The 19,205-nt window shown below is 39.9% G+C and overlaps 1 protein-coding gene across 3 annotated transcripts in view; it reads right to left on the bottom strand.

Moving 5' to 3' along the window:
• The window catches only part of USP6NL (USP6 N-terminal like), a 173,841-nt gene that overhangs the window by 67,532 nt on the left and 87,104 nt on the right, over positions 1-19,205 (bottom strand). For all 3 annotated transcript variants that reach the window (XM_014460336.2, XM_023758392.1, XM_006094102.3), the window contains 2 exons: positions 12,800-12,867; positions 9,368-9,450 (listed from right to left, as the gene is read on the bottom strand). In XM_014460336.2, coding sequence (XP_014315822.1) covers positions 9,368-9,450; positions 12,800-12,867 — 151 coding nt within the window. The remainder of the gene's footprint in view (positions 1-9,367; positions 9,451-12,799; positions 12,868-19,205) is intronic.

The raw sequence follows: 19,205 nt of genomic DNA, 5'->3' as shown, positions 1-19,205 counted from the left end.
GGCAGCTGATCAATGTTTCTCTCTCATTGATGTTTCTAACTCTCTATCCCTCTCCCTTCCTCTCTGTAAAAAAATCAATAAAATATATTTTAAAAAATTAGTATACGGAAATAAAACTGCCTCCAACAAATTTATGAATTAAAAAGCAAACTTCACCTTTTATTCAGTAAATAAGAAAATCTTCATTTGTGAAAATGTTAACTTTTAACATACAATATCAGATAAATTTCACTTTTCTGAAAGTAATTTTGTGATATCACCTCTAATATAAAATATTCTGGGACTCTTATATCACTGTAAGTAACATAAAAACAATTTGCTATCTATAAACAAAGTTATGTGCTTCAAGTTGCTATCTCGGTAGAATTTATGTTTTGGCAATCATATGTACACATTCTTGCCTCAGTTTCTCTTGAGATCACATAATACCACTTTGCAGAGTGCAATGCATTCGTATTCAAGAGTCCAGTATTTCAGAGTAGCAAAGAGTTTTGCTATCCTGATGACTAGAGTCCTTAGGTGAACCATTAAGTTACAGCCATGGAACTGACAAAAAGGTGTAATAGTTGAATAGAGAGATAGTCCAAACCCTCATTTCACAGATATGGAAACTAACATTTTCACTTAGTCACACTTAGCCTCATGTAGAGATGTTCAGCATTATCTAACCCAGTAAGTTAAAATTAAGATATAACTTCTGGTTTAAAAGTGTACATATCCATTCTTCATTTACTGATAGGAAAGGACTTGTTGACACCACTGGAATGTGCTTCCTAGGTAATTAGGTCAGCAGTGACACCTTGAATGGTATTTCTGGGGTAAGTGGACTGCCCTGGGCAAGACCAACCTTTTGTACAGCTGATTTGAGCTGATCCTGACAACTGTTTACTTGAACATTCCAAACTGCAAAAGAAGTGCTACCTATGGCTGCCTATCACAGGAGAAGTTTTTTGAAGTTGCTGGGTGAACTTCTTTGGTATCCTCCTATTTACTAAACAAGACCGACAGACCTGAATCAGAACCAAGTTTTGCACTTGTCTGTGGAATGATGCTGATCATCTGCTCAGGCTACATGGCCTGTGTTGGGCAGGTCCTACAAAACTAACTGCTTTGTGAAATTCAAGATGAGACAGGACTTCGCATAGCACCCCACTCCACCTTAACCTCAAATCATGCTATTGAAACTCTGGGAGGAAGGAATGCCAGAATCTATCTATATAAAACCCTAATATGCAAATCGACCGAATAGCAGAACGATCTACGAATGACCGGTTGGCAGGGGGGAGAGGGGGTAGTGAGCAGGTGGTGCCAGGCAAGCCAAGGTGGGTGCCAGCAGGGGCACCCCGACTGCCCAGCCAGCCACCCCACAGACTGGCCCTGATTGCCGTCCAGGCCTAGGGACCCTACCGTATATATTGGGAGCAGTCTCTTAGATTTAAAAATTAAAACCTGGCAAGGCTACTCTAACACTGAAAAAAACAGGATGATGCAGCGATGACATGCATGGACTCTGGCTTGCACATTTTGTGGTCAGCCCTGATTCTGACACTTATAACTGTGTGACAAAGTCAATTACTTAATTTCTCTCTGCTTCAATTTTTCCACCCATAAGATGGGGAAAATGGTACTACTGCCTCAGAAGGATCATGTTATGTACTACTTTTTATAATCAGGGCCAAAAAAAGGACCTGCCATAAAACAGCAAGATGCCTTTCACCTGTATGAAAAGTATGTTCACTAGTGAATGCAGTGTCCTGGATTGTGAGAGGGATGTCCGACTGACAGTTTAAGCCCGTAAACCAGCAGGTAAACATTCCCCGAGGGGTCCCAGGTTGCAAGAGGGCGAGGCTGGGCTGAGGGACCGACACCTCCCCCCCCCTCCCCCCGCACAAAATTCGTGCACCGGGTCTCTAGTATACATGTAACCACAGTCAGCCTGAGACAAAATCCAGGAGTACACAAACCTGGTCTTAGATTTCCAATTAACCAAATATTTCACATAATTTCCCTGTGGCAACCCCACCAGGATCTGGTTGCCTATCCACTCCCCATATCATGATACCCAGTTACTGAACTCCTACTATCCAAACATTTTTTAATGTTCATTTTAAATTTTATTTATTTAAAAATTAAGACACAATTGACATATAACAATGTGCTCCTTTTAGGCTATAACATAAGGATTTGATGTATGTATATATACTGCAAATGATTATATTAGGTTTAGTTAACATCCATCAGCAACCATGCTTACAGATTTCTTTTCCTTATGATGAGAACTTTTAAGATCTATAATATACAATACAGTATTGTTAACTATAGTCACTATGCTGTATATTGCATCCTCAGGACTTACTTATAACTAAAAGTTTATACTTATTGAACACCTTCACCCATTATCCCCAACCCCCAGACATATGTCCTTGACCAGAAATTGAACCTGCAACCTCCTGGTGCATGGGACGATGCCCAACCAACTGAGCCACACCAGCCAGGGCCCCAACATCATTTACTGAAGAGACTACTCTTTCCCCATTGCATATTCTTGCCTCCTTTGTCATATATTAATATGTAGGTTTATTTCTGGGCACTCTATTCTGTTCAATTGATCTATGTGTCTGTTTTTATACCAATACCATAATGTTTTGATTATGATAACTTTGTAATACAGTTTGAAATCAGGAAGTGTAATGCCTACAGCCTTGTTCTTGTGCAAAATTGCTTTGGTAATTTGGGGTCTTCTGTGATTATATAAAAATTTTGTAATTGTTTATTCTATTTCTGTAAGACAAGCCATTGGAATTTTGATAGGGACAGCATTAAATCTGTGTATTGCTTTAGGTAGAATGGACATTTTAACAATGTTAATTCTTCTAATCCATGAGTATAGAATATCATTGCACTCATTTGTATCTTCTTCCATTTCTTTCATCAATGTCTTACAGTTTTCAGAGTACAATCTATTACCTCCTTGGCTAAATTGATTCCTAGATATTTTATTCTTTTTGATGTAACTGTAAATAGAATTGTTCTCTTAATTTCTGTTTCTGATAGTTTGTTAGTGGTATATAGAAATGCAACTAATTTTTTGTATTTTGAGTTTGTATCCTGCAACTTTACTGAATTTGCTTATCAGTTAACAGGTTTTTGTTTGTTGTTTTTTTGGTGGAGTCTTTAGGCTTTTCTATATATAAGATCATATTATCTGCAAATAGAGACAGTTTTATTTCTTCCCTTCTGATGTGAATGCCTTTTTTTTTCTCTTGCCTTTTTGATCTGGCTAGGACTTTCAGTCCTATATTGAAAAGAATTAGTGAGAGTGGGCATTTGATTTTAGAGGAAAAGCTTTCGGTTTTCCCCCACTGAGAATGATCTCAGCTGTGGATTTGTCACATATGGCCTTTATTATGTTGAGATACAGTCCCCTCTACCCATTTTGAGAATTTTTTCATGAATGGATGTTGAATTTTGTAATAAGCCTTTAGAATTCATAGATGGATGACAGAGCTCAAGAATTTGATCAATCCACATGGATTTTCATGCATTATTGCTCCATACTTAAAAGCTTTTATACAAAATCTGCTGTGTGTACAACACTCATCTCCAAAAAACAATTCCTCCTCAAATCTCTGTAGTGGCATACATTGATTTTCACAGCCTCCCAAGGAGAAAGCAGGGGAATACTGCCTTACCAACAGCTACACAGAGTGTCTAGATATACATGTAAAGCACTGCACCAACCTCAGGCACAGGTGCTGACATATTAAAGGAACACACAAATATTGCTGAATGAATACATGAAGGGGAGGATGAATGCATGCCTGCATGCATGTGAGCATCTTTACCTTGTCACCTAAATATCCTTCAAGTAGAAAAAAAAAGGACCAAAATCTGGGTGAGTGGACTATTCCTTAGGTCAGCAAACTACAGGCATAGATCAAATTCGGCCCACTGCCTGTTTTTGTAAATGAAGACTTATTAGAACACTGACACACTCATTCATTTATGTACTGTCTGTGGTTGTTTTCATGCTACAATGGTAGAGTTGAATAACTGTGACAAAGAGTCCATAAAGCCAAAAATATTTCATACCTGGCTCTTTACAGAAAATTATTGCCTCCCCCTGCTTGTTCTTAAAAAATATGTTTTTAAGACATATCAAGTAAATTAAAAAAAAATTAGTGTCAGTATGAGAATTCGTATCAATTGGCTTCATTTTTAAAGAAGTGATGTAAACAAAGGTTTATGCTCTAAGGCAGTGGTTCTCAACCTTCCTAATTCCGCGACCCTTTAATACAGTTCCTCATCTTGTGGTGACCCCCAACCATAAAATTATTTTCGTTGCTACTTCATAACTGTAATTTTGCTACTGTTATGAATCGTAATGTAAATATCTGACATGCAGGATGTATTTTCATTGTTACAAATTGAACATAATTAAAGCATAGTGATTAATCACAAAAATAACATGTAATTATATATGTGTTTTCCAATGGTCTTAGGGGACCCCTGTGAAAGGGTCGTTCGACCCCCAAAGGGGTCGTGACCCACAGGTTGAGAATCGCTGCTAAGGGAAAGAAGCACCTAGAAGCTGCTCAAAGAAAACACCAAGCTGACAGTAAGAAGCTATGCCTCACAGAAACACAGTAAGTAAAAACAGCAACAACATAGTCACCCCTGGAAAGAGAGGAACTTTAACTGGATCTATCTTTTCATCTGCTATTAAATACAGAATTACTAATTAGAATATATGTGTCTGTAATTTTTCAATAGTTCAGAGCATTTCTATAACTTGAAATAAACTTTCATTTGGAAACTTAAAATTTAACTTGTTAGAATCAGTTAAGCTGAATATACTGACTAAATGTTTTTTCTATTTTTGTAGTAGACTTATTCCAGTCAAAATTATTAGTTGAGTAGAAAGAGTTCTTAAGCCCTTGTCATCAAGAGAGATATTTTTTTAAAAACAAAAACACCTTGCCGAAACCGGTTTGGCTCAGTGGATAGAGCATCAGCCTGCGGACTGAAAGGTCCCAGGTTCGATTCCGGTCAAGGGCATGTACCTTGGTTGTGGGCATATCCCCAGTAGGAGATGTGCAGGAGGCAGCTGATCGATGTTTCTCTCTCATCGATGTTTCTAACTCTCTATCTCTCTCCCTTCCTCTCTGTAAAAAATCAATAAAATATATTAAAAAAAAAACCTTTATTCTGGCTTTCCAGTATTTATATAGACATCATAAACTACAATCAGTTAAATTTTATAAATGTATGCTAGTACATTTTGATAACTAGTTGAAAACCTGAAGCTTGGTATTAATTTTATCTTTATTTTTGGTACATTTTCCTTCTAATTCTTCTATTAATAACTTGTGACCTAAAAACATTATCTATCATTATCCAAATACCAAGCATTCTTTGTGAGCAGAGTAGCACTGGCTATTTTTGATAAAAATGTTGAAAGTTCTCTTTTTAAACAAGCTCAATTTCTCCACTCTCAGATGCAATGCAGTCACAGCATACAGACTGGGGATAGCACCCCATTTCTGAGTACTTAACAAAGATATTCTTGTTCCAGCATCAAGCCAAGCTGGTTTGGCAACAGTTTTCATATTTATTGTGAAATCTTTTATAAAACCAAGTTATTCCTGTACTGCATTTGTTAATTACTGTCATCCTTCCCCACATATCATAACAAGTAATTTAACTTACTATAACTATAATTAGATACGAAGTCAGCAGCCTTCAGAGAAGGCTACAAAGTTAGTTTTTGCTATTGCAGTGTATTGACATCGACACTTAAAACCCAATTTCATTAGAGAACCAATCAAAAATTTCAAAGAACTAAGACAGCAGAAAGAAATGCTCTTTTGATCAAGTTGTGACAGGAAGCAATATCTAAACGCCTAGGCCATGTGACTTTATTCAATAGCACTCAAAAAACTCCAGTCCACAGTGACAGCAATAAAAGCCACCAGCAGCGACCTCTGCAGAAAGCGTTTTACTGAAATTAGACATTGTAACAAAAATCAATGACTTCAGTGAAATTTAATAAAGTCTAACATTACATTAAAATCCATTTCTATGCTTCATTATTTTCATTTCTGCTGCCTGCCTTGGAACTGCATCATAGAGTAAATTTTTAAAAAATTACTATGTCAGTATGAGAACTCGTATCAACTGGCTTTGTTTTTTAAAGAAGTGAGGAGCTTAGCTATCTGAGCATACCTCAGTACATGTGATCAGTTCAAACAGTATCCCTCTCTTAGGCACCCTTTTTTTCTTTCTAGGCATTTCAAAGCCTTCTACTAGGTTTCTCTTATTAAAAACACAGGAGAGCAGAAAAGACAGTGCAATGCAGAAGTTCAGAACACAGGCTCTGCTATAGGACTGCCAAGGCCCACAACCCAGATCTGACACTGTCAGCACGACTTGGGCAAGCTGCATGACCTCTTTGTGCTTCATTTTCATCTGAAAAAAATGATGAAAAGAGTACCTATCTCACAGTTTTTTGAGAGAATAAATTAGTTAATCCATGAAAAGAGCATAAAACAGTACCTGTTACACAGTAAGGGCTCAATATATATTAACTAATATTATTAAGACAGATTATTGACTGACTTTTTCTCCACTAGTGCCAAATGGACCGCAGCACAGAGAAAAAAACAACAACAAAATAACTGAGCGCGATTTTTAGACTGCCAAGTACAGGCCAGAAACTCACTCAAGATGTTCACAGCAATGAGAAAAGAGAATTTAGGTAATTACTAGACCCTTTCCGGGAATTCACAGGTTTTTCATATGTATTTTGTACTATATTAGACCATTTTATGATTAAACCATCTCTTAGAGTGGTTCACTCCCATCAGAGGAGGTCAAAATCAGCTGAGTTGTATTCCACCTGCTAAAACAAAATATGGGATAGACCCCAGAAATCTATTTTTAAAAAATAAACAGTTCCCAGCTGACTCTAATGTGCAGGCAATTTGGGACCCACTGATCTTGACCACGCTAAATGATCAATTTGTCCTTCAAAACTCCCTCACATACCTCAGATCTGCCTGTTAACCCACACAAATGTGTAATCATTTCCTGCCACACTGGTGGCCAACCTTGATTTACTTAAAAAAAAACAAAAAGTGGAAGTGGAGGGTTAATTTAAGAACAGTATTTTCATCATAGTTAAATTCTGCTCTGTTACTCTGCTGAAATTCAAAGTCTTCTAATTATAACTACTCAGGAGAACATTTTGGGTCTGCTAATGTCATGTCTTTAAATATAATAACAACACCTGATATTTGTCCAGACCTTTATGGAGTATTCTATCATTTTATGTCTTTAAAGCTTCCACGACACTGTCAGCATACAGAGTAGTTTTATATGAGGTATGAAATGGTTAACTGAGCCAGTGAAGACACAAGAAAAGCATATATTCTCTAACTTTCAGAACTGTTCTGTTTATCTATTTGCTTATTTTTTTTCTGAGAAAAACATTAGACAACCAAATACTGTCTAAATGCATGAAGACTAAACAGAAGGAGAGAACAAGTTCTGAGTACTATAAGTTCCTGCTATGAACTATACAAAAAACTGTATTTTTCCTTCAACATTTAATCATATATCATAAAATAAAAATATCTGGCTTCTTCCTATTTATAATAAACAAGACTGAAAAAATACATCTGAATGAGAAGTTAATCACTGAACTGTATGGAACCAAACACACCACAGAAATGAAGAGAAGTGTCCAGTCTATGGGAACCTGACTAGACAATGCCAGAATCAGAACAGGCAGATTCACATCATTAGCAGGATGTTTCTAAGAGTCAGAATCCTTTTAACCACTCTATTTTGTAATGGTCTAGACCAGTGGTTCTCAACCTTCTGGCCCTTTAAAATACAGTTCCTCAGGTTGTGACCCCAACCATAAAATTATTTTCGTTGCTACTTCATAACTGTAATTTTGTTAGTTATGAATTGTAATGTAAATATCTGATATGCAGGATGGTCTTAGGCGACCCCTGTGAAAGGGTCATTTGACCGCCAAAGGGGTCGCGACCCACAGGTTGAGAACCGCTGGTTTAGAGCGCTGTCAACTCTTTATATAATACTAGTGGCCCGGTGCACGAAATTCGTGCACATTGAAAGGGAATTAATTAGAGGAAATATTTTAATATTGCTATTTGCCCTTTCCTCAGCTGTGATGAGGAAGCTGGGGTGACAGCCACACTGTCCCCAGAAGCCTGGGTCAAACACTGGAGGGCCGCTTGGGGGCATGACTGGTGGTGAATTGCAGCCAGCCCCGATGTCCCGGTGGGAGAGCGGGTTGGGGGGCAGTGACTGCGGGCGGACAGCCACCCGCCAGACCCGATCTGCCTCGGGAGAGCGGGTTGGGGGGCGGCAACTGCGGGCGGACCGCTGCGGTCACGCCCGCCAGCCCTGGGTCGGGTCGCATACGGGTCGCCCGCCATCCAGGTCACAGATAGTAGGCCTGGATGGCGGAGGGGCAGGCAGGATGGCGCTGTCCCATCCTGCCTGCAGTATGCAAATTAGCCGCCATCTTTGTTGGCAGTTAATTTGCATATCTCAGTGATTAGCCAATGGGAATGGTAGCGGTTATACAGCTAATTACCATGTTTCTCTTTTATTAGATAGGATATTCAGGATGAATGGAATTAATTTTGAGAAGCAAATGCCTAGCTGGTATGGCTCAACGTCAACCTAAGAACCAGGAGGTCAAGATTCGATTCCAGGTCAGGGCACGTGCCCAGGCTGTGGGCTCGATCCCCAGTAAGGGGTGTGCAGGAGGCAGATGATCAATGATTCTCATCATTGATGTTTCTATCTCTCTATCCAACTTCCTTCCTCTCTATGAAATCAATTAAAAGTATATTAAAAAAATTTTTTTGAGAAGCAATAACATGAATACATTAACATGAATACAACTATAAGGAAGATCAATGGCATATTTTTTTCATTGCTCAATTTCAGGCTGCATAACACTAAAGTTCTAATAGCTAATTATTCTTAAAATGCATTTCTATAAAATAAAATGTTTTATAATTATTTTTGAAATACAAATTTTTATTAATTTCCATTTAATTCTGATAAAAGTATTAATCCAACTCATTTATTGCACTAAACGTTCTTACTAAAATGTAACAAATAGTGATAAAGATTGTATTCTTACAAAATAGTTGAATTTCAATGATAGAGGTTAAAAATGCCAGGAATGCAATAACAAAAAGCATGTTGCAGGACCAGTCTTGGAATCTTATTCACAACAGTGCTAGTAAAAATAAATAAAATATAACAGGTGTCCGCAAAAGCATCATAATAAAAAGATTAGCTTTCAATCTATGCAACTTACTGTAAAAAGCCAAATCTATCCGTGACTTTGTAAACAAGGTAATCAGCATCTTCCCAAGGTTCAATCTCTGCACCTTCTCGTCCCTATAATTGTGAACAAAGAAGGGTGTTATTAGAAATCTATAAACCTGAGTAATTTTTCAAAAAAAAGACCAAAATCAAGGAGTTCTTTTTTTTATGTATTAACAGTAAGAGCTAGAAATGAGGCACTATCCACTTAACTTTAAATATATATATATATATATATATATATATATATACACACACACACACACACACACACATACACACACGCAATATAATCACTATTTTCTAGTTACAAACTTTGGAAAATACTATATGTAGCTAACATGTAACTAAGCTTTTTTTGTTGTTTTTTTGTTAATCCTCACCAAGGATATTTTTCCATTGCTTTTTAGAGAAAGTGGTGGGAGGGAGGGATGGAGGGAGGTGAGAGAGAGAGAGAGAGAGAGAGAGAGAGAGAGAGAGAGAGAGACAAAACACTGATGTGAGAGAGAAACATCGATTGGTTGCCTCCTGTACATGCCCCGACAGGGACCAAGGATCAAACCTGGGACCGAGGTATATGACCTTGACTAGAAATTGAACTCTTCAGTACATGGGCCCACACTCTAACCACTGAACACACTAGCCAGAGCACATGTTACTAAGTTTTAATCAGACTTGGGTTCCTGTAAATACTGGGAAAGGAGGGAGCAGCAGAGGATACGAAAGTCACTCAAGAATGAGCCATCAAACTTTAAAATTTTAGAGTGAACCTGTCTTAGGAAAAAAAGTATTTCTTGTCTTTTCATCCAAACTTCTCACTAGAGTGGGCTATCCACCTTGTCTCTCTACTTCTTTACTTACAGATACATCAGCCCAGGAGTTATTCCTGCCAAAGTCATAAATAATCTCCCACTGTTAAAAACAGTGGACACTCTTCTAAGGGAGTTTTTCAAAGCAGTTAGCAGTGTTGCTCACTCCTTACTCCTCAGCCTCCATGGCACTACCTCTCCTGGTTCTCCTCATGCCTTTCCAACTCTTTTTTGGTGGCTTTTTCACAGTATCTCTTCACTGTTGGTGTGGCCATAACTTTGTCCTCAGCCACTGCTTTCTCATTCTTGAAGCTGTTAACACTTGGGTTGCGGGAAACGAGTTAAGTCGGCTCGCGTGAATTGCGCGTACTCCGCGGGAGCCGTCTTAAACTCGGTTCATATAGATTTGCGGTGGAGTGCGGGAAACGTGTAAACTCGGGCCGATTGTAATTGCGTATTACCAAATATTTCATTTCAATCGAACCCATACTTCAAAAGATATAGGCATTTTAACGCGCCATCTTATATTTTGGCGGGAAATTCACCCGACACCGTAGTGTTAACTAGCATTGTTGATGCAGGAACCCCAAATGTAGCTGTCTATACCAATGTTGTATGTGAGCACACAACAAACAAAGTAAGTATAATATACTAGAGGCCCGTGGCACGAAGATTAGCGCAATAGGCCTTCCTTCCCCTGGCTGCCAGCACTGGTTTTCCTCCGACACCCAGGACCCAGGCCTTTGGTCCAGCTGCAGCGGACACAGCGAGGCTTGGCTTCTCCTCTCGGGCTGCAGCAGCAAGGCTTGGATTCTCCGCTTGGACCACAGCAAGGTTTGGCTTCTCCGCTCAGGCTGCAGTGGAGAAGCCAAGCCTCTTCAGTCTTCAGTCATCTTCAGTCTTCGCTCCGGGCCCGCATATGCAAATTAACCACCATCTTTGATGGGTTAATTTGCATACTCATTCTGATTGGCTGGTGGGCGTAGCAGAGTGACACCAATTTGCGTGTTTCTCTTTTACTAGTGTAGGCTAGAGGCCCGGTGCACAAAAATTTGTGCACTCGGGGGGGAGGAAGGGGTCCCTCAGCCCGGCCTGTGCCCTCTCACAGTCTGGGACCCCTCAGGGGATGACCACCTGCTAGCTTAGGCCCACTCCCCAGGGGATTGAGCCTAAGATGGCAATCAGACATCCCTCTGGCAGCCCGGCAGCCCTCGGGGGATGTCCACTTGCCAGCAGGGAGCAGGCCTAAACTGCAGTCGGACATCCTTAGCGCTGCTGAGGAAGAGGAGAGGCTCCCACCACCACCGCTGTACTGGCAGCCATCAGCCTGACTTGTGGCTGAGCAGAGCTCCTCCCATGTGAGAGCTCACTGACCACCAGAGGGCAGCTCCTGCATTGAGCGTCTGCCCCCTGGTGGTCAGTGTGTGTCATAGTGACCAGTCATTCCCAGTCCTTCTGCTGTTAGGGTCAGTTTGCATATTACCCTTTTACTATATAGGATAGAGGCCTGGTACATGGGTGGAGGCCGGCTGGTTTGCCCTGAAGGGTGTCCTGGATCAGGGTGGGGGTCCCCACTGGGGTGCCTGGCCAGCCTGGATGAGGGGATGATGGCTGTTTGCAGCTGGTCACACAAGCTTCAGGGTGGGGGTCCCCACTGGGGTGCCTGGCAGTCTGGGTGAGGGGGTGAGGGGCTGAGGGCCGTTTTCAGGCTGGCCAGTGACTGAAGCTCCCAACCTCTCCTTTTTTTCTTTTTTCTTTTTTATTCTGGGATTTATTTACCTTCTATAGCTGTCACTGGAGCTGAGAGCCGGCTTTAGCTCTGAGGCTCGGCTCCAGCTCTGAGACCTCGGCTGCTGAAAGCAGGTATCTGGGTTTGTTTGGCTTCTATAATTGAAACACTGTTGCAACTCCATCTCTGAGGCCCGGCTGGCTGAAAGCAGGTTTCTGGGGTTTGTTTAGCTTCTATAATTGCAACATGGTTTCTTAGACTGCAGCTCAGAGGCTGGCAGCGGCAGGCGGGGAACCTTGTCTTCCTCCATCACTGGAGCAAGCAAGCCTCCTGTTCGCTTCAGCTGCCTGGCTACTGGCCGCCATCTTGGTTGGCAGTTAATTTGCATATCACCCTGATTAGCCAATGGGAAGCGTGTCAGAGGTACGGTTAATTACCATGTTTGTATATTATTAGATAGGATATAATAAGTGCTATGGTGAAAAGTAAATAAGAAAAGGGGATACGGAATATAGAGGGTTTTAAACAATGTGGTCAGTGATTTCACTAAGGTAGCATCTGGGTGATGTCTGAAAGAGGTAAGGTGAAAGAGGCATGAGCATGGTCAGGATCTGTGTGTTCTCAGCAGAAGAAATAGCCAATGCAAAGGCCCTGAGTGAGAAGCAAGCCTGGTGTATTAGAAAGCAGCAAGAATTTGGAGAGGTTGGTGCAGAGGGAAGGGAGGAGAGAACATTTGGAGATGAAGTCAGAGAAGGATGACCTCAATGGTCACATGAAGTAAACAAACTGGTTCTGTAATTTAAGTGCTCCAAAAAGCAAATCCTTTTCTATTTATATGTTGTTTTTATTAATAAAACTTACTCAAAGAGTAAATATGAATACTTACTCTGTCATATTTAGCAACTATTTCAGCTCGCTCCTGGGCAAGTTTGAGTGCTACATCCTGGTCAGAATCTGTGGAGAGATCAAATTTAGATGAACTATTATTTAAGGAATCATAAAGTTAATTAATTATAAAACTGATAAAACAGATACAAATAGAAGAAATCCATACTGCCTAAGATGACAAATCAGCAAAAATCAAATAAACTTAAAAGGATGAGTTAAGTGTCTGTAACTACAACCTTAAAATATCAACATATATATCATTTCAATATTATGTATAATATTGAAAAAAAAAGCAACTTTGTTAACATAGCATTAACTTAGGGCAGTGGTTCTCAACCTTCCTAATGTCACGACCCTTTAATACAGTTCCTCATCTTGTGGTGACCCCCAACCATAAAATTATTTTCATTGCTACTTCATAACTGTAATTTTGCTACTGTTATGAATCGTAATGTAAATATCTGATATGCAGGATGTATTTTCATTGTTACAAATTAAACATAATTAAAGCATAGTGATTAATCACAAAAACAATAAGTAATTATATATGTGTTTTCCGATGGTCTGAGGCAACCCCTGTGAAAGGGTCGTTCAACCCCCAAAGGGGTCGCGACCCACAAGTTGAGAACCGCTGACTTAGGGGATATGATAAATCTTATCCCTCAAGATTCAATTTTGGATCTAATTTCAGAGAAATGAGTATTAAAGGAGAATCTGAAAGTAAAAGCTCTAAGTTTTCAGATGAAGCCATTTGGGTCGATGATGAAGAGAGCATTCAAGGCTCTTAAAAATTATTGGAACTCATCCACAAAGAAAACTAAAGCAAGTTATACTTCAGGAGAGAAACATCAATGATGGAGAAACCAAGATGGCGGCATAGGTAAACACCGGAGTTTGCTGCCTCGAACAACCACTTCAAAAATACAACTAAAAGACGGAACGGACATCACCCAGAACCACAGGAAGGCTGGCTGAGGAGAGACTCTTCAACTAGAAGGAAAACCAACAGCATTACGAGGCTTAGAGGAGGCGCAGTGTGGAAAATTTAAAGGTACGGTGGTGCGGCGGTGCACGCGCAAAGCGGGCTGGTGGCTGAGGGCGCGGTTGTCGTTTTCAATCAGGAGTGAGTCTCAGACTCTGGGCTACAGATCCGGGCGAGTCTCTAGGGACCCTGACTCAAACAGGAGAAGCGGGACTGTCTGGCTACGGTCCCTCCGAGGTTTGCAGCGGTTGCGGGGACAGAGAGGCAGAGCCCCTGGAGACGGACTGAGAGCAGCCATAGCTGCTCCCTCCCCCCGCCCTGTTGAGCCCGCCCCGCCCAAACCCTGCGCAGAGCCATTTGCCGATCGCCTCAGGCAAAGGCTGGACTAGCGCCTCCCCAGAGAACTGAAGTTTTCCACACAGCTGATTCCTACAGCCAGTCGGCCTGGTGGTCAAATCCCTCTAGTGTTAACTACAACAATTAAGGCTTGGCTAGAACAAGACTGCGCACAAAGACCACAAGGGGGTGCACCAAGAAAGCATAAAAGATGCGGAGACAAAAAAACATGACAGAAATGGAGGATATGGAGCTAAGAATCGCAATTTTGAGGGCTTGCTATAAACTTGAGCAGAGCCTCACGAAAACTAATGAGACCCTCGATGCTACGATAAAGAAATTAGAAAGTAAGCATACACGGACTGAAATAAAGAATATTATACCCAATAGCAGACCAGAGGAGCACAAGAATCAAACCAAAGATCTGACAAAAAACACCCAACTGGAAAAGCAAAATGAAAAAAGAATCCGAAAGTGTGAAGATAGTGTAAGGAGCCTCTGGGACAGTTTCAAGCGGAATAATATCAGAATTATTGGGGTGCCAGAAGATGAGAGACAGCAAGATTTTGAAAACCTATTTCAAGAAATAATGGCAGAAAACTTCCCCCACCTGGAGAAAGAAATGGACTTACAGGTCCAAGAAGCGCAGAGAACCCCAAACAAAAGGAATCCAAAGAGGACCACACCAAGACACATCATCATTAAAATGCCAAGAGCAAAAGACAAAGAGAGAATCTTAAAAGCAGCAAGAGAAAGAGACTCAATTACCTACAAGGGAATACCCATACGACTGTCAGCTGATTTCTCAACAGAAACTTTGCAGGCCAGAAGGGAATGGCAAGAAATATTCAAAGTGCTGAATACCAAGAACCTACAACCAAGATTACTTTATCCAGCAAAGCTATCATTCAGAATTGAAAGTCAGATAAAGAGCTTCACAGACAAGGAAAAGCTAAAGGAGTTCATCACCACTAAACCAGTATTATACGAAATACTGAAAGGTATCCTTTAAGAAGAGGAAGAAGAAAAAGGTAAAGATACAAATTGTGAACAACAAACAAGCATCTATCAACAAGTGAATCTAAGAATCAAGTAAATAAATAATCTGATGTACAGAATGAACTGGTGATTATAATGAATCAGGGACATAGAAAGGGAATGGACTGACTATTCTTGCGGGGGGAAAGGGGAATGTGAGATTCGGGAAGAGACTGGACAAAAATCGTGCACCTATGGATGAGGACAGTGGGTGGGGAGTGAGGGCGGAGGGTGGGGCGGGAACTGGAAGGAGGGGAGTTATGGGGGGGGGGAGAGGAACAAATGTAATATGAACAATAAAAATTTAATAAAAAAAAAAGTTATACTTCAGGAGTTTTTTTAAAAGAGTATTTCCCTTACATGATGAAAATAATCATTTCTTTATTTAACCTCTGAAGCCCTCCCCCCCCATCAATGTCCCATATACTATGATAATCTTCAATTTTACCCTCCTCTCCGAAAATACACACACACACACTCTTCTTTATTACCATTAGGTATCTTTCAAAAACACAAATCTGATAACAAAAGTAGAGATCATAACATGAAATAGTATGAATATGACTATGCATACCAAGTACCATGAATAAAAATAAAAGACCAATGACAGATTACATAAATGGTACCACTGATCAATAAGAAATCTTCCTTGATTCCAACGGAAGATTGGGTCAAAGTTATGAGCAAGAAATTCACAAGAGTAACAATAGCAGGAACAACTATATTTGTACTCTTACTAAGTGCTAGTAGAGAATAAGATACTGCCAGATACAGATGCTACTGTAAAGAGCACTTCATAACCCTCTAAGATAGGTATTCTATTAATCCTATTACACAGATGAAAAAATTAGGTTTAGAGATTTGAACCAACTTGTCTAAGGTCTCAACGCTAGTTAATAGCAAAGCCAAGATTCAAATCCAGACAGTCTTCACTCCATATAAGAATTAGTTTATAGAAGTGATGACTAAAGAGAAGAAAAAGAACTTCCAATTAAAGATGGCAGATGGAACACACATATCCATTCCTCCTAAAACGGAACTGAAATGACAATAGAGGATTCTTTAAAGCCCTTCCCTCAAAGGCTTAGCAAATGGTAATTCCTGAGGAGAACAAAGGGTGGGGTTAAAGGCATCAACTCTCTGAGAGTTGAAGGGATGTGCATATATGTACAGAGGTTGGGAGCACAGAACCAAACCCTCCATCCAAAGCATGAAACCAATAGATGATGTTTAAAGCTGCAGAAGCAGGAAGTGGAAATAGATGTGTGTTATCTTGCACTATGGAAGTAAACACAAAAAAGAATCAGCTAGGGGAGTAGGCAGTGAGGAGGAAGGGGTATGGAGTCAGCTATTTTTCAAAATAAGTCTTACAGACTGCTGAATCTTTAAACCAAGTATAGCTCTGATAAAAATAAAATCTAAATTTAAAAGCCATGACATGGGGGGGGGGGCGAATCAAACTCATTAAAAACTCAAGATACACAAGTTTTAAAATATCCCTTTGCCCCTATCTCAGACTAATAAAAAATGCAATGATATTGCTCAATGATGACAAAAATGTGGGCCAATCTGAAGTATCTTACACTGGGGGTAGAATTATAAATGCATAAATCTTTCCAGGAAGCAATTTGGTATTATGTATCAAAAATCTTAAAAGCAGGCATATCCTTTACCCAACAATTCCACCTCTACGAATTTATGTCAATAAGATCATCAAATGAGCACAATATTGTTTATAATAGTAAAAATAGCAAAATGGGAACCTGTAAATTTTTAAAACTATATTTAGTAAAAAATGTTTATGCCACTGTTTTTCTTGGTTATATTATAAAATGTCAATATGCCGTCCTTTGGGGGAAATGTGAATACGTAATATAATGGTTTGAGAAAATAAAAATGCAGACTAGTTTAGATTTTCATAGTAAACTAATGCAATCAGAAGTCTGGGATAATCAACCGTTATATACATACTAGAAGCCCAGTGTGTGAAATTGCGTGGCCCCGCCCACTCACGCAGCCCCACCGTCCTCGCAGCCCTGCCCACCTGCGCCAGTCTTTGGTCATTACAGCGTTAGGGTCACTGGGTTTATATAATATAGATTCTTTATCCTATTTTAGATTTATTAAACTTTGTCAATTCCTCTTTCCCTCTTCTGTTGCCCCCCTTTAAACATTACACTAACACTTCTACAAAAGGGAAAAGAAAGCAAATCAAAAGAAATTAAACACAAACTAGAAAACTTGACTAGTTACTAAGTTGCATTTCCATGAACAGAACAGCTAAGCATGAATTTCTATCATGATTAGGCCAATTCAATGGATGAGCATTTTCTATGAATGTATTTTTTTTTAATATACAGTGGGGCCTTGACTTACGAGTTTAATTCGTTCCATGACAGAGCTCGTAACTCCAATTACTCATATGTCAAATCAACAGTGAACGAGTGAGACACGTGATGCTGGGCTGATATTGTGTGGCATTCACTGTGACGTTCGCTGCGCCAACTAGCGGTGGGGTATCTGAAGCTGGCTCGTAACCCGAATTTTAGCTCGCAACTCAAAGCAAAAACTTGGCTGAGAGACGGCTCGTATCTTGAAAAACTTGTTAGTCAGGACACTCGTAAGTCAAGGCCCCACTGTATTTTTGTTGATTTCAGAAGAAAGGGAGAAGGAGAGATAGAAAGATCAATGATGAGAGAGAATCATCAATCTGCTCCCTTCTGGGGGAACTGAGTATACAAACGGGTATGTGCTCTCACCGGGAATCAAACCATGACCTGGTTCATAGGTCAACACTCAACCACTGAGGTTCACCAGCTGGGCATCTTTGAATGTATTTTATACCAGTCCTTTATTCCTGCTACCAGTCATAGGAGTCAAAACTTATTGACAAAAAATTTAAAATAAAGGCAAAAACGGGAAACAGCATGGAGTTGGGAAGTGATGCAAAGTATCCCAAGAAACATCAGTGTGGCAAACTGAATCATCTCCAGTCTAGAGAATTCCAGGAAACAAAACCTAACCATATAATAGGCTGTATTGGAAATGGATGAAACTGCATCCTAATTTTATTAAAGAAAGATGATATACTTTACTAGTAAGATGATTAGAATAGTTAACGCTAAATCAAATACATGTTCTTTAAATTCCTTTAGAAATTCCTTATCTTAGTATTTTCCCATGGGGAAAAAATTTCACACTATTAATGAATATATTCTAAAAAGAAAGCAAATTTAAAGTCAAATTAATTTTATAAAATACAGTCAAACCTGCTTCTTTGAAGAAATGAAATGGAAATGCCAATCTTTTCTAATATGGAGTTTAAAGACATCCTATATAATAAAAGCCCAGCGACCAAATGGCGGAATGACCAGAACAACCGGTTCACCAGTCGCTATGACGTGCACTGACCACCAGGAGGCAGACGCTTAACGCAGAAACTGCCCCCGGTGGTTAGTGCACTCCCAAAGTGGGAGCGCCACTCGGCTGACCAGGATGAGTGGCGCTCTCACAGAGGGAGCAGCCACTCAGAGGGCGGGTCCACAACTGCTCAGCTGACCGGGAAGGGCGGTGCTCCCACAACAGGCCAATCCCTGCAGGCCACATACCCGACCAGTACACAAATCCTGTGCACCGGGCCTCTAGTTATTTAATAATCTGTATTGTGAAACAGTCATCTTTAGAATAAGAAATAGCATCCTTAAGCTTAAGCCTGCTATAGTTAAATTGTGTTTCATACTGTCTGATCTATTGTTGAGAAGTTATTAAGAATTACACTCAAATACTTCCTTTGGTTTCATTCTGCTTGCTTATTTAGAAATTGCATTGCAAGAACAAGAGTTTGTCCTAAAACACTGACCACAGGGATATCAACAGCTGTCTTGTGTCTGTGTGCAAGTGTATACAAAGTTCCAGGCACCTCTTAAACATGACAGCTGTGTCACTTAGTACTTACATCATACATCATTCTCAAATTCAAAAAATCTATTACATTATTCAAGCCAAATTAAATCAAATTTAATTCTTATTGACTGTATACCCTATCTAA

The sequence above is a fragment of the Myotis lucifugus genome, unplaced genomic scaffold (genome assembly GCF_000147115.1).
Source record: "Myotis lucifugus unplaced genomic scaffold, Myoluc2.0 scaffold_129, whole genome shotgun sequence".
NCBI lineage: Eukaryota > Metazoa > Chordata > Mammalia > Chiroptera > Vespertilionidae > Myotis > Myotis lucifugus.
The sequence above is the reverse complement of the archived record's forward strand: the minus strand, read 5'-3'. Positions and strand labels throughout refer to the sequence as shown.